This window comes from Plectropomus leopardus, chromosome 19, assembly GCF_026936395.1.
Source record: "Plectropomus leopardus strain MGB_pleo_1.0 chromosome 19, ASM2693639v1, whole genome shotgun sequence".
Classification (NCBI taxonomy): Eukaryota; Metazoa; Chordata; class Actinopteri; order Perciformes; family Serranidae; genus Plectropomus; species Plectropomus leopardus.
Genome location: NC_142194.1, coordinates 2207591 through 2230384, shown reverse-complemented (window position 1 = coordinate 2230384; position 22794 = coordinate 2207591). Strand labels below are relative to the sequence as shown.

Genomic DNA, 22794 nt, shown 5'->3' with positions numbered 1-22794 from the left:
ACAAAAAGACGCAGATTGTGCAGGTGAGATACAGAAAACCTCTGAAGGCGTATTAGAGAATCTAAATAAAAAGCAAAGAAAGAATCCTACAATATTAAGAAATAAGATCAAGCAGACACAGACATAAAGCACAATAAGAATGTCTACATGATAAAGCAGAGAACATAAAATAAATACAAAAATAATAAAATAAATGTACTGCATCTGTGTACATGTGTCAGTATATTTGTATGGGTTAGCGTGAACATTTAGCATGTCCTGTGTTATAATTGTGTATTTTTGCATTCTACTTTGCAACAGAGTTCTCCTGATTTTTGGGAGTTTTTAGTACAGTGAAACTCTTTGAGTTCGCTGCTAACAGCTGCTTTTTAAATCTCTCGTGGCGGGTCACACGCATCACAACACGCCACCAAAACACGCCACCAAAACACGCCACCAAAACACGCCACCAAAACAGCACATCCGTCCCGTCTATTATCTTGTCCTGCAGGCTGTCCTATTTACACAGGCCTCGTTTCGGCGCTGTTACTACCTCCGATGTCGCTTTAGGAGAGACGAGTTTGCCCCCCCCCCTCCATTGTGCCTTTTATACAGAACCGTAAGGCGGCAAAACGGTTCGATTTTCCCGCCAACAAACGGAGCTTTTAAATCAGTGTTAACAGAACAAATGTGTTAGAGGAGCTTTAAATGTTGTATTTAAGCTTTATTTAACAACTGAAGAAAGTGACACATTTTAGAGAGTAACAGCTGCCATGTCCTCCGTGTGTGTGTGTGTGTGTGTGTGTGTGTGTGTGTGTGTGTGTGTGTGTGTGTGTGTTAGGAGGTGAAGAGACCTTTGCAGAGCACTCTGATCCAGATAGTGACTGTCGGTCAAAGGCCTCCTGCAACAAACACACACAGAGTCCTGCTGGATGTGTGTGTCATGCATGTGTATTTGCATGTGTGTGTGTGTGTGTGTGTGTGTGTGTGTGTGTGTGTGTGTGTGTGTGTGTATGTGTGTCCCCCCACAGATAGCAGCAGGTTAAACATTAATGTCGGCCGGCTCGTAAAGCTAACACCAAGACAGTGAACCTTTGGAGTTTGATATGATGTGATCACACACGCACACACGGCGCGCGCGCGCGCACACACACACACACACACACACATACACACACACACACACGGTGAGGTCGCTGATGACACGTGAACACACACACACAGTGACACACACTCGGCCCTCAGAATGACACGGCTCTGATCGGAGGGAGGTGATCTCTGAAATTGCTCAGGTGAGTTTTTCTGTTTTTCGTCAAAAAGAAACAAAGTTTTTATATTTTTTAAATTTTAAAACAGAGAGAGAGAGCGTGTAAACTAAGTGTCGTTCGGCCACTCTTCTTCGCTGGTGTCTAATGGGCAGTAGCCGTCAGAGAAGCTAACACGGCTAACTGAACAAACAGGCCGAGCAGCATTAACGTGTTGTAACGGAGAGAGATTAAAGTGTGTAAATGAACTAATATTAATACCTTAATGATAATAATAACAAGTACTTTATTGCACTATTAACACATTATGAAAATAGTTAAATATATATATAACACTGTTGTAGTAAAAGAAACAAGAATATTTTAAAAAAATGTATTACAACATTTAAAAAAATACTTTATTTTAAGTGTATATTTATACTTACACACATGTAAGATTGTTTATTCATTTATTTACCTTAATAATAATTAGATAAAGTAGTTTAATTATAGTAAAATCAAGTGATGCATGGCTGTTATACTTTTTTCAGAGTACTCAGGGATACTGATAAAAGTACTTGCTTTTTTAAAATGTAAAAGTAATGTACTACTGGATTACAAGTAACAATACTCAATTCAAAACCAAAATGTGCTTAAATTCTAAAAAATAATTTAATTTCACCTTATTTGTAGTTTACTTTAATGAGTATTAAAGGGTTAAAATAAAAGTAACAAAGAGCAATAAAGAGTACTCAGGGGTACTATGAGTAACACTTAGATACTTTCTTAGTTAAAGTAATGGATTACTTTGTTAAAAAAAAAAGTCCAATTCATAATATTATTCAGTTATCAGAAAAATGCGTTTACATGTTAAGAAATAATTGAGGTTTCAGTTTTACTTTGATGAGTGTTAAATTGTTAAAAAAATCATTTTTGATGTGATAATATTGTAGGATTAACTGTTACTGAAAAAAAGTAACATATTAACATTATATTAACGTTTTTGATCAATAATCATTTAGTAATGTAGAGTAAGGGGGTGAAGGCAAGTATTAAAACAAGCAGAAATGTGTGATAAGTTGAGAATAGTACATCACTTTACTGTAACGCAACCTTTACAATCAGGAAAGAAGCACCATTAATCCACATCATGATATAAAAACATCCACATCCCAGCTTTAAGAGTCGCTCTCAACTCAGACTGACCATTTTTTTCTGTTTTGCAGCTTAAAAATAATGTATTGTTTAGTGTGTGTGTGTGTGTGTGTGTGCGTGTGTGTGAGAGAGTAAACGCCCCTCTGTCAGCAGTATTGATTGGTGCAGCAGACTCTCAGGTCACCTGAACCTGTTCACCTTTAAACCGTCTCTCCTCTGTCATTAAAATCTGTTTAAATATTAAAATTAAAACATTTTAATCACTTTTTTCTAACCTGTAGTGACATCACTTTTTTTGTGCTCAGATGCCTCTCACAGCATTTAAATCTTTGAAAATCTGAAACATGAGAAAAGTGACTTCTTTAGACTCTACAGACGACTTTGTGTTAGTTTCAGCTTTAATCAGACTTTGGATGAATTATTTAGAAACAGCAGGACGCATCGCTCCGTGTCTCATCCGGCCGCTCGCGCTGAGCTCTCATTATTATTACCAGGGGCAGATGTAATGTTTTGGGGGCCCGGGGCCACAAACACATGAGCTTATTTTCAGCCTTTCTCTAACTGTGAATGTCGGCAGGCTGTTGGCAGCTATAGGAGAAGTAGGCCGACTCAAAAGTTTTTAATTCCTGAGTAAAATGATTAACAGCACAGAAGTTTGACAGAAGCTGAAGTCAGAGTCCTGCAGTCAGGAGAGGTTGGCCTATTATCAGCACAATGTGCTTCAATTTACCTGAAGTTTGTTTAAGATGGAGCCCGCTCCGGCGCAGACATGTCCAACAGTCCGCTCCAGCAGTTTTACAAACTGTCTCGCTCCTGGTTTTCCAACAAAACACCTGTCATTGGTTATTAATTGCGCCCATACCACCGACTCATCACACCTGTACGCCAGGCATCACCATTCTTCACCATTCAATTTAGCTTCCCCCTTGGCTGTTCTTTTTTCTTTTTTTAGTAATTTTCTTTTAACTTCTTGACCAATTTCTTCGTATTTTCTGGGTAATTTTTTAATCAGTTGTTCATTGCTCTCTTCTCACGTTTCTGCTTTTTTCCCCCTTTTTCTTTAAATAAAATCAATTTTCTTAGGTTTCAAAGGCTACTGGTAGTATTTCTATTTTTTCTGTTGCACAAAAAATAATCTACATTTGTAATGAATTAATATTGGCTGTGCAAATTACATTTACTCAAGTACAATTCTGACATAGTGGTACTTTTCACAAAAAAGATATGGATGGACAGATGGATAGATGGATAGATGGATAGACAGATAGACAGATATATATATATATATATATATATATATGAACAATGTGTCCTTTCACTTTTACTACTTCATTTTGATGATTAAACTTCTTGGAGATTTTACAGCGAGCAAAGAGAGGGTGTGTGTTTGCTCTTTTATCATCACTACTATCATCATCATCATCATCATCATCATCTCATCATGACCTTTGACCTCTCTCTCTGATGTGAAGGGCTCGTCTCTAATTTTCACTGCCGAGTTTCTCTTTGAAATGAAACAGAAAGAAAGAAAGTGTTCATCTGTGTGTGTGTGTGTGTGTGTGTGTGTGTGTGTGTGTGTGTCCATGCTAATGTAAGCAGTGAAGATGCAGCAGCGTCTGTTTATCATTACACTGATTATATCAACCTTTCTTTAAGGGTCAAAGGGTTCGCTTTAAGGAGCCATTTAGTCGGGTTTTTGTTGTCTTTTGCTTTGTCCAGGTTTGTGTGTTTGAGTGTGTCTGTGTGTTTGAGTGCGTGTGTGTGTGTGTGTGTGTGTGTGTGTGTGTGTGTGTGTGTGTGTGTGTGTGTTGCATCCAGCTGTTTTTTTTATCTTTTATTTTAACCCACAATATTAAGGATAATAGTTTTCATCAAACAAACAGGAGGAAATAGTGCATTTGTTTGGGACTATTTTCAGCGGCGGATTAATTTGGTGTGTATATGTGTTAGCTGGACAGTGTGTGTGGGATCTAGTGTGTGTTTTCATGTTTAATGGAGGAACAACAGTGTGGCTCTCTGATGCTTTTTTATGAGGCTTACTTACAGAAATCTGCTGATCAGCTGTTTCCTCCTCAGAAAAAAGACATAAATGTAAAATGTATTAAATTAGGAGAACTAATTACAAATCCTGAATAATTTCTGAACTTTTTGAAATTAGAAATTTTGTTAAACTGATGACATCTGTAGAAGGACATGCCAAGTGAGGATGCTAATTTTGTGGAAAGTGAGGACATTTTTCCAAATGTGGGAACATTTTAAAAAGGGAGGACATTTTCCAGAAAGTGGTAACATTTTTAGAAATGTAGGACTTTTTAGAAGCTGAGGACATTTTTTACAAATTTTGTAAAGTGGTGAATTGTTTTCCGAAAAGTGATGATATTTTTTTAAAAAAGAGGATTTTCTTTATTTGTATCTTTTTAAATTGAGAATTTTTTTTTAGAAATAGAAGACATTTTTACAAATATGGATGTTTCCAGAAACAATTTATGTGAACAATTTTAAAAGTGAGAACATTTGTGTAAATCAAGGATTTTTTTTTTGTAAAGTGGGGGCAATTTTATAAATTGAAAAATGTGGTGACATCTTTAGCAAGTGACTTTTTTTTGCAACGTTAGGCTGTTTGAGAAATAAGGAGATTTATACAACTTGGGAACATTTTTAGAAAGTGAAAACATTCGTACTAAAAGGAGGACATTTTTGGAAAGTGAGAATATTTTCTGGAAAGTAAGGACATGTTTTGGAAAGTGTGCACAATCTTACAAATTGGAAACTTTTTTTGCTAAGTGAGGACATTTTTACAAAAGCAGGACATTTTTGGAAAGTGAGAATATGTAGTCTGGTCCTCACTTCACTCGTTTTTTGGCTGAATCTTTTTTAGGGTTTCAGGTTGAGTGTTTCAGAAAAGGGAAGTTTTATGTCACTGAAGGTCTCAATGACATGTATTTAAAAGTTCTAAAATGTGTGCATGTGTTTAATAAATCCCCATAATTCCCTGATGAACGCTTGTATGTTTCCACTCAGAGAGACAGTGAGACGGACAGTCAGGCTGCGGTCTGTCCAGAGTCTCTGTCAATGATTACTGAAGAGACCTTGACCTCTCTGCTGCTCACTTCAAAACACGACTCGTATCTGTAGTTCAGAGCAGAAAACAGAGTTCAGCTCTGTGAGGACATGCAGTCACAGTGTGGACATCACAGACGGAAATAACGTTTTTACTTTGTTACCGAGAGCAGAAAGATGTAATCAAGCAGTCAGGACGTTTTTGTAGAGCAGAGACATTACTGACTGCCTTTTTTTTTGGCCATACACCCCAAAAACAAAATTCCTACTAAGCTGTTTACATGGTTAATGAAAATGAACATTGCATTAATATTGCTGTTTACATGCAGCCCTGCATACTCTGATTAACGTGTCCTAAAATGTTGTTTAACACATCAAAATATGAAAAAGTCAAACGGCTGGAGGTGCTAACATAACACTTACATATCCCAAAGGTCCTAATCTGAGGAAACTATATCAAGAATAAGGCCTAATCCCTCATATCCAAACAGAATATGCTGTTTATGTGACCCCCAAATTCAGAACTACTTCAAAATCATCAGTGTATCATCAAGAGGGACAGAGTCCACGTTCACACCACCTCTTTCTGCTTCACGTCAGAGTATAACTTTTAGAGCTCTGCTTAACTTGTCTGCATATTAAGGGACCAAAAGTTCAGAAAGTTTGATTTACAGCTTTGTAGGACACAAAAATAACACCTTTTTTCTTTTTTTTTGTCTTTTTTCCAGTGAGCACCCCTAATTTCACTGATTTACGTATCGCTGTCAATCACACCCAATGGAATCCAATCAGAAAGCAAGCGGGGACGGGCTGGCGGGGACGCAGAAGGAGGCGGCGCTGCGGGCGCTAATGCAACGCACAGGATACCAACTGCAGCAGGTACAAAACTCATCTTAAAAAGTCATATTCATAATAAACAAGACCGAGAGGAGGTTTATACTACATTAAGACTGGTCCTTTCTGCAATACAAACAAACAGCATGTTTGCCTGTCTTCAAACACCAACCCGATCGCCAGAAAAAAATGTCAGCATTGGACATTCCTTGAAACCACAGATATGTTACATTCTCATAGTAGTATAGCGCAGTTATACTCGACTTAGGGCCAACAGGACAAATCTGGCCCCGACAGAGTGCCAGGTGGCCCTCCGGCAATTTTCTAATTCACAAAATAAAGTGATTAAAACTGGGAATTGTTTTTGTACTTTAGTATCCATAAGCTGCCAGAGTGCAGAAAACAGCATCAAAATAGAGCTTGCTGATAAGAAAAAAAAGGGGCTGGTGAAGGATCCCTCACACCCCCTGACCCCTGACAGGGCCCAGCTAAGACCCTAATGTCCTAAAATCCTAGAAATGTCCTAGAATCCTAAACATGTCCCAGAAATGTCTTAACATTCTAAAGACGTCATCATATCCTTAAAATGTCCTAAAATCCTAAAAACATCTTAAAGTCTTAGAAATTTCCAAAAATTCGATGTCTTAAACTCTAAGAAACATTCTAAAATCCTAGAAAAGTGCTGAATAAATGAAATTTGTGTGAGCAGATGTTGGTTTAGTTAACTACGAACAAATTACTGATTTCACAGCATGAACCTTGATTGTGAGACATTAGAGTGTCCAGGAAATGCTGTTGGTGAATATTTTAATATAATATTTAATATTTCAATATTGTTTTTTCGTACTATATTTACTATTATTTTGGGGGGCTGGTGTTTCAGGAGAATGGCCAGCGGCGATACGGCGGCCCACCACCTGGATGGGACGGTCCGCCGCCGGAGAGAGGCAGCGAGATCTTTGTGGGGAAACTACCGAGAGACCTGTTTGAAGACGAACTGGTTCCACTGTGTGAGAAGGTGATGATCGTTTCTACGATATGTCGTTTACACAAGTTAGCATTTTGTTCTCACGTTCTTTTTGCGTTTCTTTCTTCCTGTCTCCAGTTCGGTAAGATCTACGAGGTGAGGATGATGATGGACTTTAACGGGAACAACAGAGGTTACGCCTTCGTCACCTTCAGCACCAAACAGGAGGCCAAAGCCGCCATGAAGCAGCTCAACAACTACGAGATCAGGTTAGGGTTTGTCTCTTTTCTACACACAATATTCGGGATACAATATACACAAGATGCATCAGCGGTGCTGCAACCAAACGTACCCACAACATCCTCACCATCATTAAGAAACACCTTAGCAACCGACTATCACACCTTAGCAACCTAAATATTTTAGCAATCATCAAGCAACAACTGAGCGACTAAAAAGGCAAATGACAAAGACACAAGAAGCCGGCGGATACGTTTAGGACCGCCCAAAAAAATCCCACAACCACATAAAAACAACCAGTCTGACGACCTGAGCGCTCTGGTTGACCTCGTTCATACGAGCCGTCGACTGACCACACGTTCTTTCTTCCCTCCTGCAGAAACGGCCGCCTCCTCGGAGTTTGTGCCAGCGTCGACAACTGCCGTCTGTTTGTGGGCGGGATTCCAAAAACCAAGAAGCGCGAAGAGATCTTGTCCGAGATGAGGAAGGTCACGGACGGGGTCGTGGACGTCATCGTGTACCCGAGCGCCGCCGACAAATCCAAGAACAGAGGCTTCGCCTTCGTGGAGTACGAGAGCCACCGAGCGGCCGCCATGGCCCGCCGCAAACTGCTGCCAGGTAGACACCAAATCCTGAATACCCAACTTTATTTATTTTGAAGTCAAATATAAGTAACTGAATTATAGAGTTGAGTTCAAGCATGATTCAAGAACTGATGCAAGTGTACCAAAAAAATCTTTGCACTGACAGGCTTTGTTGTTCGAAATCAAACCTAAATTACAAACAATAACCTCACAGGGACGTTCAGAAAAGGATGACGCTGAAGTGGTCGCTTCTTAACCAGCCTGAGAGTCTACAGTCATGCTCGCGGCTCTCTGAGGCATACTGGACGTTTAGTCAAACACGTTCCCAGTGTCTGTTGTCCCTCGTCTTTGATTTTGTTTGAGATATTCATGTCATTAGCTCTGCAAGTATTTGGTCATAAACCAAAGTATAAGACCCATAAAAATGTTGACCTGATGAAAAGTCAGAGGATCAATACAAGTTAATGAATTCATCCGGAAGGAAACATAAATTATGAACCACACTTCACCACAATCCATCTAACACTTGTTGACACATCTCACTCTGGACTAAATTTAATAACAAAAAGATTTCAAATAAATCTCAAATATTGAAGCGTCCTTGAACTCATCAACAAGACCATTTTTTAAGCCTTCCAGTTATCAACTACATAACCAAATTTTCACATCATAACTTTCTGTAATTATCTTTCAGAGAAGTCGTAATCTGGTAATCAGTTAATCTGGTCGTATCATGTGTTGCTGCAGCGGAGATGATTTTGCAAACAAAGTTATTTTAGGGCTGCAAAAGCACCAACATGACCCCTTTAAATGTCAAACACCTTGTAAAAGTAAACACAACACCATAAAAAATGTCAAAGTCTGCCTGAGTGCGATATCACCATCCAGTCAGGGATTGTGTCACTGGGTCAGCGTCCAATGGGAGAGGAGCTCTGATGGGCGGGATGACGAGATAAACTCAGTATGATGGGAGTGATCACAGCTATCAGATATAACCACATTCAAACCTCTGTGTTTCTGCTGGTTTCAGTGCGTTTGTCACCTAAAGCTTTAAACTATGGTGACACGTTTTTACTTTAGGAAACATTTCACGGACAAATGACTTGTTAAACTCTGATAAAGAAGTGCTGTTTCTCCTTGAAGCTTCAGTGATAAGATAGAGACGCAGATTTATGGTTTTCACACAGTGAGATGATTTACGTAACATCAGGGCAAGGCAATACATTGATATTTATCGAGCTTGATACATGAGACGAGATATTGTCTTGGATTTTGAATATTGTAATATAAGTGTTTTTTTATCATGGTTTTAAAGGCTGAATCACAGTGAAGTGATGAAATTGTCTGAACTGTGCCAGTTGTTACATTATTCTGGGAGCGATGCAGAAGCCAGCATGTGTTACTATGTTTGCTGCATTTTTTGATTTATATATATTTATATAATACAACTTCAGCCTGTCACAAACTGATGTTTCACATGAAGAGATTATAGCTGCTGCTAGTTTCCAAATTCTGTCCATAATTAGGTTTTTAGTAAAGAAAAAGAAAAAGAAACAAAGATACAGTATCGAGGTTACATACAATAACGTGCACACAACAGAAGAGACAGTATGGGTGTATGTGCATGTACCTAAATACACACACGCACACACACAGAGTACATATATAAACTTTGGTTTGTAGTGGCGTATTTGTGTTAATCACTCACATTTCTTATTATTCACAGTGTAACTTGAAGTCAACAACAACCGCACTATCACATCAGTGAAAATAACAATAAACTGAAACCTACCTGCCGCCTCGTTCAGGTCGTATCCAGCTGTGGGGTCACGCCATCGCCGTGGACTGGGCTGAGCCTGAGGTGGAGGTGGACGAGGATACCATGGCGACGGTCAAAATACTGTACGTCAGGAACCTGATGCTGCAGACCACCGAGGAGACCATCGAGAAGGAGTTCAACAGCATCAGACCAGGTACTAAAACACAACACAAGGCAGCAGTCAGCTCTCAAAGCTCAGATGTCGGAGTGTCCTTGAATGCAACGAGCTGATAATTTAATATTACTTTGTTTTAACTCTATGAAACCTGGGAAAATTGTCTTGATTTATTTCAAAAACTTGGAGAGAGCGTGATGAGCAACTTCAAACGACCCAGAAATAATCAAGAAATTAGTAAAAAGTACATTAAATACCCCCCCCAAAAAAAACCCACAAACACAGATCAATTTAAAAAGAGAAATGACCTGAAAAAAGATGCTTGAACATCATAATTCTATAAAATAATTTTAAATAATTATCAATATTACACAGTTATATGGACATTTTGCCTTCCTTAAAATATATATACACATATTAATTTGCACTTTGCAGCATTTTATGCTAAGTTGCTTGCATCCTTCTTCCTATGTTTTTGAAAGAAATGAAGGAAATTTGCTCAGGATTCAAGGACTAAAATACTTGTGAGAGTGTCTTTAAATACAGCAGAGACAATAATTTCAACATAATGTTTCTTTAGAAATTTAATGACTTTGGGGTGTAAAGTAAAAAAGCTTCAAGTTAATGGGAGAGACTAATATGTGATAGTGAATTTTGAGTTACAGATACAGTTTGTGAGGTGTACCACACGGATCCATGTTGGGACCCTTATTATTTTTCAATTATATTCGTTATATTTAGTGAGTTTGTAAATCTTTTGATTGTGTTTTTTGATTTTCTCAAGCTTTTTTTTAGCACATGCAGATTTACATTATCTCTAATTCAAAGTATTTATGAGGAAATGCTGAGAGTTGCAAAATAATTTACACAAAAGTGCAATATAAAAAGTAAATATTGTAAAAAGTCAAATTTTATAAGGGGCAGCGTTCTCTTTAGAGGTTAGGCTGAAGTGTCAGTGGATGGAACAGAAATTACTTTTTATGATTAAATTACAAAAGAGTTTAATGTGTTACAGGCGCAGTGGAGCGAGTAAAGAAGATCAGAGACTACGCCTTCGTCCATTTCAGTCAGAGAGAAGACGCCATCAACGCCATGAAAGCTCTCAACGGAAAGGTCAGCAAGAGTTCACAAATACTTCTTCCACTACTGACGGCATGTACAAACATATATTTTTGAGTTTTTTTCCTCTCCACCCCTCAGGTAGTGGATGGCTCACCCATCGAGGTGACTCTGGCCAAGCCGGTGGACAAGGACAGTTACGTCCGTTATACCAGAGGGACCGGAGGACGGGGAGGATCCCTGCTGCAGACCGACTACGCTGCCTACACTCTGGGACAGGTAAGACCCTGAATGCATCATGACCTCCAACACCAGGTTCGTGTCAGGCCTGTAGAAGGAGGTCCTCATCCCCAAAACTACAGCAGCAGTGTTTGTTCACGTGAAGGAAACACGAGCTGAGATTCATCGACCTTCTCTCAAATAAAACTCAACTAGATGGCGCTCAGCTTGTGCTGCTCAAAGCGCCAAAAACATGATTTGAGAAACTCAGCAGCAATCTGTCTCTCTCAGGAATATCAGTGACTTCTTTCCAATCACTTCTAAAAACCCATTTTTATAGACTTGTTTTTATGGGTATTGTCCCAAATCTTTAAAGTTTACCTTTTAGAAATGATTTAAATATTTCTAAAAAGTTTCTTACTTCTTCCTCCTCCAGGTTTACGACCCCTCGGCGGCGTACCTCGGTCCGCCGGTTTTTTACGCCCCCCAGGCCTACGCTGCCATCCCAGGTCAGTTCCGTTTCCCAGCGGCTAAAGCTCACGTCGGAGGTCGAGGTCTGATCAGGACGCCGTCTGTCAGAGGTGAGGACGGACGAACGTTTCTCCACATCTTAAACAGAAAAACATTAATGTGATTTTTCTACTTCATAAAAACGTTACGAGGTGAGCTCATATTTACAGACGGAACAGGATTATTGCTTCCAGGGTTTCAGAAAAGGAGAATTACCGCAGTTTAAAATGCCAGTTAGTCAACACGTCTCACAACCTCGTCACCAGAATTAATGCTGGCATTACACATTTCTGAAAACCACAGATCACATTTTCATGTTATTATAGACGTAATTGTGGTTATCGTGTGGTTAGATTCAGTCACAAAAACACTTGGTTTTGGTTAGGAAAACATCACATCGTGTTGGCTTAAAATACCCAGTTTCAGGGACCCAAAAATCAAGCTTTCAAAAATGTATACATTCACATTATTTTCTAATTTCATTGTTTTTTTTTTCTTTTCCAGCATCAGTCCAAATCATAAATATCAAATATTCATTAATCTTCAGAATTTTATCCCTTCAAATGCCAGGTTTTTGGTGTAATACCACTGTATTTTTAGATTTTTTTTTTTTTTAAAAAAAAAGGAAAAAAAAGATTTTCAATATACTACACTGAAAGTAGTTTTTTTATGATCACAGTCTAGGATATGTCAATGATTAGCAGCAACATTAATTATTATACTATTACTTTTTTGGTGCAGTTTTAAATACTCAGACTCATACTGCTCTGCACACAAAATGTAATACAATTAAAATTATTATAAATATATTTTTATATTATATAAACATCTTTATGGACATTTTTCCCCAGTTTTCTCAAAAATAATTTTCCAAATCTATTAATTTGTTGCAATTTGGGGAACACTTCTTTCCAGGTTGCTTATTGCTTTTTTTCCTGTGTTTTCAAAAGAAAGCAAGCTCATTTGTTCGGGTTTGAAGGGTTCTGAAAGCAGAAGTCATATCAGTCCAGGTCTCAAAGGGTTAAAAAACAAGAAAGAAAGAAAAATACTTTTTGCTTCTGTGTGAGTCTGAGCTCATCTCGCAGGTTGTGTTCGACATATATCACATTTTTAGTTGAAATAAAAAGCAAAGCGACACAGCTGAAATCAGTGTTGTTGCTGGGCAGCTGGACGTTTTCGACACGATCACAGATCAGTGAACTGATCGTTCTGCTTCTGTCTGAATTAATCAAGAGCCCTTTTAACAGTCAGGTCTGTTTCAAATCAAAATCACACCTTTTATCTATGTGAGTGTCTGAATATTGCAGCTGAGCAGGAATCATGAATGAATCAAAAGTGAAACTTTATCGTTGATGAAACATTAAATCAGGGTGAGAATGGTGTGAGGATGGTGCAGAAAATTTAAATGGAAAATGAATCATGTAGAGAAAAAATCATCAGTGAATTAAAGACGGATGGTCCTGTAACATTCGGTGGATTTAAGGTGGAGTACCGTTACCATGGCTACCACTGTACCTGCTGACTCTGACTGAATAATTGTCTGACTGTGTGATTCTTCTTCCCGGTTGATTTCCGGTGATTTGATTGATTTCACTGCCTTTTCGGTCTCCTGTAGAAATTTACATGACTGTACCTGTAGGGGCTGCGGGGGTGCGGGGGCTGGGCGGACGGGGGTACCTGGCCTACGCCGCCGGGGTGGGAGCTGTGGGTGGAGCCGCCGCCGCTGCCAGCGGTGCCTCCTATGGTCTGAAGGCAGACAAACAGGCGGAGGAGAAGCTGTACGACCTGCTGCCGGGCATGGAGCTGACCCCCATGAACCCTGCCGCCATGAGCCTGAAGGCCGCCGCCATCAAACCTGCCACACAGGTAACAGAGCACACCTGAAAACCAGGACACCTTTGAAGGATTATAGCAGCTAAACTAAACTACAGTTTTATTGAAGTCGTTTTGTCCACATTTTCCATCAGTGATAACACTGTACTCAGCAAAGCACTTGAGATTTTGGAGCACAGTCCAGCGTTCGATGACCAGGACAGACGTATCGTATCGTATCGATATGGGATCTCTGAGATGCTGTTTTAACAGCTCCTCTGAGGACAAGAAAGCAGGGCATGGAGAGTTCTTTACAAATAACTTCAGTGACTTGAAGTGTGTGTCTGTGTGTGTGTGTGTGTGTATTTCAACAATAGTCAAAAGAAATAAATGCAGTACAAGTTTTAGATGCTTAATTAAATAAACAGGTTAAATTAAATCCAAAAATTCCAGTTAATAAAGAAAATAATCTGGAGTTATTTAGGGTAAGAAAACAGAACACAGTGCAACTCAATTACTGCTTCAAATAAACAATTATGAGGCCAGCAGCACCCTCCTGTGGACGGACAGCATTTCTGCAATAATGACAATGGCCACATGGCAAAACTCTGCAAATGCAATAAAGACGACACTGAAATAATAAAGAGTACTTCATGCAGTTAACTGAATACTGCATTAACTGATTATTTCTGTCTGTGTGTCAGGTTTTGGAGGAGTTGTGTCAGAAGAATAACTGGGGTCAACCCGTCTACCAGCTCCACTCTGCCATCGGTCCTGACCAGAGACAACTGTTTCTCTACAAGATCACCATACCAGCTCTGGCTACACAGTACCCCAACGTGTAAGAGTACTACTACTTCTTCTGTGACTATACTTCTATATTCTGGTTCTGCTGCTATTGCTGATACTACAAGTACAAGCTCTCGTAGTTTCATTTAAAAAAATAAAACACTGCAATATGCAATTTTTGACAAAAGCTGCTCCCTGGAGTGACTGATTATTAACTACGACTTTTGACATCACTACCACTTCTGTTTCTGCACTTTCTACTAATTTTCCATCTGTGAGTGGTGCCATGCCAAAGTCCCATTAGTCCAAAAACTGTGGACAGAAAGCCCATTTCTTTTCTTCTGAAGCCTGTTGGATTAGAGGTGAAATGTCTTAAAGAAACTCAAGAAAGTCCAGTTGCCTATAACTGGAAGACTCAAACATGCATTTTGGCCTCACAATTCTTCTAGATTTTTTAAAAAACACAAAGGTCAGACTTTTCCGTTATCACTAAGCCGTTCCCGTCTAAGCATGGCTCTAATGCAGACGCAGCCTCTCACTGCAGAGTCGTAAGATCACAACGACAAAAGTCACCTTTCGTGGCTGTATGACACACCGCTGAATGGCACCTGCAGCAACAACATGATATGCAGACGGGCAGTATTGGTTGGGAGCCTGTTGCGTCTGCATGATACGCCTCTGGACGGTGTCAGGTTGAAGCGCGGCTGAGCAGTGCAGTAGAACACAGTTCAGTCTAATATAAACTCTACAAACACGAAATCATTCTTCCTCTCTCTGCAGCCATCCCTTCACCCCTGCTAAGCTGTGTGCGGCCGTAGAGGAAGCTAAAGTGCACGCAGCCGAACACACCCTGCAGACGCTCGGCCTGCAGACAGAGGGCGCCGCCGACGCCGGCTGTGCTACTGCCGCCGCCGTGGCCTCAGTAGCCTTCCCAGGTATGTGAAGGTCCGTACCCAAAACCAACTAACTCTTCATTCAATAAAACCACTAACAGACTGACAGCTGAGGCTCACACTGCATGCAGGAAGACCAGAACTAAAGAGGACTCACACAGAGCGCATTCAGAAAAGGTTTAAAGCTCCAGACTGAAGGTTTTAAATGCTGAGTGAAACCGCTGAAGCTGCTTGAGCCGTTTCGCTTCTTTGCATTATGACAAGTTTTCCTGCTGATGTTGGACACAACCTTCCTCTAATAATACCGTCAGCCAGCTTCTTCAGAAGGCCGGCATTGTGATACTTGTGCAGATCCAAAAAACTGTTGATAATTTAGTCTTTCATCATGTTTAACCCTCTGAAACCTGATCAAGTTGGAAATGAGCAACGACAGAAGAAATGACCCAAAATTAGCTTAGCATTGGTAAAAAGTAGAAAAAGTAGAAAGTAGAAAATTACCTGAAATTTAGATAAAAACAAACAGAATGAAAGAAAGGAAGAACAAAAAATAAAAGAAGGAACAGAAGAAATAAATAAAAGAGAAAACAAACAAAAGGATGAGGAAAAAAATAAAGAAAAATTACCTGGAAAAGGTGCTTAAAAATGAGTAATTTTAAATATGTAATTATGATTATTATAAATGCAGTTTTCCCCTGGCTTTGTCCTGTTTTTAACCAGACATTTTTCATTTTCTTATTTAGAATTTGTTATTTATTGAAATGAATTTATTAGTTTCTGCAGTACCAAGTTGCTCATTTCCTTTTAATCTTTTTTTTAAATTATTTTTAAAGAAATGAAACCGATGCTCTCGAGCTTCAAAGGTGTAAATATTTGTCAAAAGCATCTGGAAGCAGCACAAGAAAAGTGATGTCTCTCCAGGTTTCAAAGTGTTAAAAGTAGGTGTCTTTCTCCTTTTGAGGCAAAAGTTTGGGCTTTTCTTTTGGGCAGCGTCTCTACCCCAAACGTGCATGTTGGTTCGTGTGTGATGCATTGATGACATCACACAGACGTGAACGCAAACACAAGAGGTCGTGAGTTACAGCTGAGTGAGGCAGCACCAGACAGGAAGGGGCCTAAACACTGACACAAAGGCAGGGGAAATCAAAAAATATACTTGAGTTAAAAACAGGCTTACGGGCAGATGAGAGGACGAGCAGACAGGAATAATCAGCAGAGGAAACACAAAGAAACGTGAGCAGATTGTCGCTCAGCTGGTGACACTGGCAGGTTTACTGCAGCGGCTGATGAGGTGATGGGAACAGCAGCGTGAGTGGGGAGGGAAGCCCAGGTGATCGCAAATGGAAAACAGGTGAGGATATGGAGCGAGGAAGACAGTCTGGGGACATCTGGTGGCCGGATGGAAAAATACAGGTCTGGGGAATTAATGCAGTTAATGACCAGTTTTCTTTGTGCTGCTCACAGACACCTTTGACAAGCATATTTCTTTCCTTGAAAAACATCTAGAAAAAAGTAATTACAATGATATTATTACAGAAATTATTATTTTTTTGTAATATAATTTTACAGAATTTTTGTTCAGCTCTTTTTTTCTTTTCTTGTTCTTGTTGCTTATTTTGAGGTAATTTTCTCAAAACTTTTTTTTGTAATTTCTTGCCTTTTTTCTAAAGAAATCAGGCCAGTTTGCTCAGGTGTTAAAGGGTTAATTTCACCCTCCTACACTTTGGCTTGATGTTGGGGCACATTAATCGGAGAGTGCACGGCTGCATGTAAACAGGAGTATTAGTGGAATATTAATTTTTTATTAGCTGGAGGGACTGGATTAAGGCCGGATTATTTTGCATGGAAACATGTTGACTGACTAACAAATTTAACACACATAAACATAACAGCCGATTCTGAAGTCAAAGACTCGCTCGGGTTGTGAGTTTTGCCTCGTGTCTCTCCAGGTTACACTCTGGCGAGCCCGGCGTCGTCTGCGGTCGCCTCTCAGCTGAAGCAGGCCGTGTCTCTGGGTCAAGACTTGACCGCCTACACCACCTACGAGGGATACCCCGCCTTCGCTGTGGCGACGCGCCACACTGACGGATACGGCGTTTTCTAGAGGAGTGGTTTCTAAGGAGGGAAAAAAAACACCTGCAGCTAAAGACGCATTCACACCAAACTACTTTTTTTTGGTCAAACTGCCTTTTAAAATCCGTGTCTGTTCGGTTTGAACAGAGTGGCGCCGCTCCCCTGAGCTCGAGTTATTTCTAGAAAAAGCAGAATAGTGCGGATGGTTCATGTACTTGGCGGGTGACGCCTTTTCATTTTGAAATTAAAAACAACAAAATCGGTGAAGGAGCTGCTTCTTTACACCCATTTAGACATCGGAAGACAAATAACAGAAAACAATCCGTTTTCTGAGTTTTATTGTAACAATAAAAATTGGAAAATGAAAAAATGATAAATCTGATTTTCTCTGATGTTCTTATAAACGGAAATCGAGAACTAAAATACGAGTGCGGAAATCTTCTGCGACTATTTTTTTGTTCCCTGAAGTTGCTGTAGGCAGTGTACGGCTCATCGATGTTACGCGCGTGGATACCTCATTGGCCGCTGCTCTGAGCTCGCCGTGATGCGTCTGCACAAACGCCATCTTGGGGAGGTCAAGGGTCCGTGTAACCTTTGGTCACTGGATTTTCATTCAAAAATGAGTATTGAAAAATACAAAAACAATGGCTATTAGTTTTTTTTTTAAATAGCAAAATTAAAATATGAGGTGTTTTTCTTTATTTATGATCAAAAAGGAATAAGCCAAATTTAAAAAGTGGTTAAATTTTAATTCTCTATTTAGTATATAAAAAAAACAAATCACCGAGAGGCAGAAATGAGTTTTTACATTTTCTGTGACCGGATGTGGTCAAATACAGAGCAGTGTACCAGGCTGGAATCCAATAAGCACTAAGTTTTTATTTTTATACCCGTTTTTGATGACCAAAAGTCACACGGACCGTCAAGATCCGCAAGTAAACAAATACACGTGTACTTAGATTACAGTAACTGTAATGATAGTGGTTAACATGAAGTAACGACTATCATGTTCACTTTCTGATGTTTTGAACAAATCAAATTTCGTGAAAATCGATTCAGTATTGAGGCAGTTAGAGTCGATTTTGGAGTGAAATTAGCATCTCTCGGTACACGTGGATTCGTTTACTCGCGGATCTCGACCTCCCCGTTGAGAAGCATCGCAGCGACCTCAAAGCAGCAGCCAATGAGGTATCTACGTCTTCAATATCTATGAGCGATACACCACTTGCAACAACTTCTGGGTTACAACAAAAAAATATGGATTTATGACACTTAGTTTAATGACAGATTTTCGTTTATAAGCACAGTAGAAACAGTTATTTAAGCTGTTTTTTTAGTTTTCGGATTTTTATTATCAAACAAAAATTGGAAAGGAATTTTCTTTTGTTTTGCAGTGTCTCAGTGTAAGTAAGGAAAACAGCTTGTTTCCGTATTATGGTTTTCTTATTCCAAAAAAAAAAAATCCTGCCACGTGCACGGACCGTGGATGCGCCTTGACGCTGCAGTTTCTACAGAAAGACAAACCGTTGTCGACTTTGGTCTCATAAAAGACTCTTTAAAATACGCTGCTAGAAAACGTTTCGGACTCGTCAGTCGCCCTGAAACAAATTCCTCACCTGTCACACCTTGTTTCTTTCTTCATTTTATCCGTCTCTGAATTATACGTACATATCTGTGATTATTTTGTGATTGAGTGGTTGGCAGACGGCCTGTGATTGGCTGTAAGTTTGAATTAAAGTTTTCATCAGTTTTTTTTTTTTATGTTTTAGTCTGTTTGCATGTTTTTAGTAGTATGTTTACAATATAACAAAAAATAATTACAAAAAGTAGATGTTTTTTTAACCTTGCGTTATTATCTCTAAGCTAACTGGGATTTGTAGTTCTTTTGAATGCCTCTCATTTGCAAATGTAGTTTTGCACTGTTGTCCACTTTTGAACCATTCCCGTGTTTTTTGGCAGTCTGTGTCTTGTTTGAAGATACAGCAGAAATTCGGACAGAGTTTTGAACATCGAAACCCTGTTTTTACTCACTGAGGCATTCTGGACTTTGTAGTTCTACAAACTGAATGTGTAGTTTTTTTGTTTGGGTACATCTGAAAGGAACCCCACTGAATCTCGTGTCATGAGCGTTTTCTCCCTCATCAGTAACGTGAGAGCGATACTTTGAGGAAATGTTTTTCATCGTCATATTTGAGGTGCTTTAAAAGACTAAAGCGTTTGTCTCAGTCAGCTGCTGAAAGCTTTATTACGAGCTGTGATACCGCTGTTCTGCAAGCATACTTTTAAAAAACGCCAGAAGGTAAACCTCAGAACAGGAAATGCGTAAAATGACCACGAACTCTTTGGCATTATGTATTGGTGATTGCCCGTAATGTGTTAAAACGATGTGCCGCCACCACAGAAACTATTTGACCAATCCTAAGTCCCGCCCCCTCTGTTACCAACTCGATTCACAGACACAAGATTACATTTTTTAGACCGCCATTCAAGCTAACGAAGCGTTAAACCGGAAGTCACTTGCTCCACTGGCGGAAGTTACCCGCTCGGGCACACTCGGCCGCCGTGAGCCTCTAGTACGCGTGCCTCCAGTAGATCCGAGTTTTCTATACCTTGAAAAAAAGCTTTATTTGCTTCATGCACCAATGAGCAGCTCTCACAGGAGTGAATGTGGCCCCGCCTCTGTAGCTGTATCCAGACTTTCTTAATACATCCATACACTGGACCTCCGGGTCCACATATTACGCTGTACGTATCTTCTGCGTCTGCTGATGCAGCTACGGTGATATATAACAAAAGCACACGGTGGGATTACGCTGCTCGTGGTTATATTTAGGCAACAAAACCAATGCTGGGACGTCAACAAACGCACATGCTAACACAGTCTGGATTAGGATTAGGCAAAAGAGGCACATGGCAAGGTGCAGAAAAAAAACCTCCGTGCTCCTTATTTAACGATTACCGGAAGCATTTCAACCTGACGCCATCCAACGGCGTAACGTGCTGCCACAGCAGGAGCTGACGTATAATAACGCTGCAAATGGTTTTCTCTGGCTGGGTTCTCGCCTGACTTCATCCAGTGGCGTTTCTCGCTCACAAAAGGTGCTTTCTGGCATCATGCTTTTAGGCCTAAAGCACCGACAAAGTGGCACTTTTTTAAAAGTTTACTGCCTTCGTTTCTGCGGTGGTGACACAGAATTTTGTCACCTTTTCTGCCACCATCACATGATGTGACGTCAGTGACTCGTGGTCATTTCACGTATCGGTTTCAGGTCTTCACTGCCGTGTGGGTTGTTTTCCACCTTTTGGTTGATGTTTCTTTTCCATGTTTCAGTATTTTCATGTTCACATCGTGTGTCGTTTGCTCAACTTCTACTAGAAAAAAATCCGCCAGCTACGATCCTAAAACTTCCACATCCATGGATATCAAACCTCTCGCCAAACAAGACCATCAAACTCCAGATCACATTCATCGTTCAAAATTTCTCTCTTCCTACAACAGCTGCACTAACTGTGGTGGTGATGGTCACGAAATGATGGTTTGGGGTAAAAGCAACTAAAATAAGAGCTCCAAATTAGGAAAAAGCTTCTACGCTCGTGTATCTCTATGCTGATTACAAATCAGACATTGTGGATTTGACAGGGAAAAAAAAAACAGTCTGAGCCAATAAAAATCAACATTTAAATTAGTTTCTGCATGAAAACCGTCTTCTGTTTACAGTCTGCAAAAAACTGCATATTTTTTCTATTTTGATTACAAGTTAAAGCAAAAATGACGATATTGGATCTCGTGTTTTAGCTGCACCCTTTGTGGTGACTGTAAGTACGAGTTGTGTTCTGCTTAGGACAACGGGACTTTGTCTTTTTTCAGGATAATTACAAATGCAGAGTTAACCCTTTGAAACCTGGAACAACATCAGTTGCCTTGTGTTGTATTGAGACGCCTTTCAAAAGTATTTAAATATTTAATTATTTTTCTTAAAAATGGAAAAAAAACAGTTGCCAACTTCACAAGAAATGTCCTAACTGCAAGACATTTGCAGATTTAATGTTTTTTAAAGCAAAGAAAATATCAATTTAACTATAATATAATTAGCATAATTGTGTCTCTAAAATTATGTTACAGAATGGGTTAGGGTTAGGGTTTTTTCTTAAGGACTTTTTCCAGGTCATTTTCTTTCATTTTTGCTATTTTTTTCTTGGCTGTCTCTTTTACTATTCTTCTAATTTTTAGGTAATTTCCTTGTGCTTTTTTTGTACAATTTTCGTGCTATTCTTGGGACATTTCTTCTGAAGTTGCTCATTGTCGTCTTTCCATGTTTTAAAAGAAATCCTGCCAGTTTGCTGAGGTTTCAAAGGGTTAAAAGTAGCAGAAAACAGTTCAGTCCAACACAATATTTGCGTCTTTAAGAGTTTCTGGAGAATTTTACGACACGCGCCGCCATCTGAGCCGTGAACACGCCAAAGCAGAGACAGTATTAAAGTGTGTGAAGCACTTAGAAGTTATTTTTATATCAGGGAAAAGAATAAATATCCGGACACTATTTGTATAGAGTTATTGTGAGTTCTCTGATTGACCTGGAAACAAGATACATGAGAAACCAAATCAATACTAATCTGTAATGAGCAGAGAGAATTGTGGGTATTCTGGAGGGGTTTCATACCATGATGGGCTTTGATGAATTGTGACATTTCATGATCAGTAATCTTCCCAAAATAAAGAAACTAACACAAATCTGAAGAAGCTCCACTGTGTCTTTATTTATATTTTTAAATTTAGTGTAATTATATATTTTTATTTTTGCTGTCGTTTGGCTGACCCGCAGAAAGTACTTACAGGTTAGGTGTACAACGATAACAAAATTAGGCTAGTGCAGTGATAGTCTACGTATGGCCCGCGGGCCAAATCTGGCCCCTGATAGGGTGCCAGGTGGCCCCCAAAAATTTCCTAATTCACAATAAAGATGAAGTGATTCACATGACTGTGGAGTTTTTATATAAATAAGGCCCCAGAGTAATGCTGCTGGATTTGGATAAGCTGCCAGCATTAAAATAGAGCTTGTTTATCAAAAACTGTGCCAGTTAAGGATCCCCCACAGCCCCCGATAGAGGTCCCAGCTAAGCAAAAATTGCAAAAATTCCTCGAAATGTCCAAAAGAGCAGAGACTTGAAATCTGTGACTGACGCCTGACCGTTTTTATGGACATTACATCATTATCTCCAAAGTAATGTCATCGATGACAAGCTTCGACTCTCACATTGATGCCGTCTGTAAAAAAGCTCATAAGCGCATGTATTTTTATTCTTAAGCTTCGTGGTTTTAATGTCGGCCGGACTTTTATGAGAACATTTTACTCGTTTTATCGAATCAGTGCTCACTTTTTCCTTTGTTTGTTGGTTTGGATCACTGTTCCTCAAAAACAAGAACCGACTGCAGGGAACTGTCAA

The 22794-nt window shown here is 39.5% G+C and overlaps 1 protein-coding gene across 3 annotated transcripts; it reads left to right on the top strand.

Annotated features, from left to right (window-relative positions):
* Positions 1-1113: 1113 nt before the first annotated feature.
* On the top strand, positions 1114-22090 carry a1cf (apobec1 complementation factor). Of its 3 annotated transcripts, none has more exons than XM_042508533.2 (13): positions 1114-1271; positions 6167-6317; positions 7156-7290; positions 7378-7508; positions 7859-8097; positions 9872-10036; positions 11013-11110; positions 11198-11335; positions 11712-11856; positions 13425-13651; positions 14302-14438; positions 15167-15321; positions 17226-22090. In XM_042508533.2, the coding sequence occupies exons 2-13, from the start codon at positions 6216-6218 to the stop codon at positions 17378-17380; spliced, it is 1827 nt and encodes a 608-aa protein (XP_042364467.2). In that variant the 5' UTR covers positions 1114-1271; positions 6167-6215; the 3' UTR covers positions 17381-22090. The 3 variants fall into 3 exon arrangements, with proteins under 3 accessions (XP_042364467.2, XP_042364466.2, XP_042364468.2); XM_042508532.2 differs by having other exon boundaries at positions 13401-13651; XM_042508534.2 differs by having other exon boundaries at positions 13401-13651; positions 15167-15331; positions 17226-17364.
* The last annotated feature ends 704 nt before the right edge of the window (positions 22091-22794 follow it).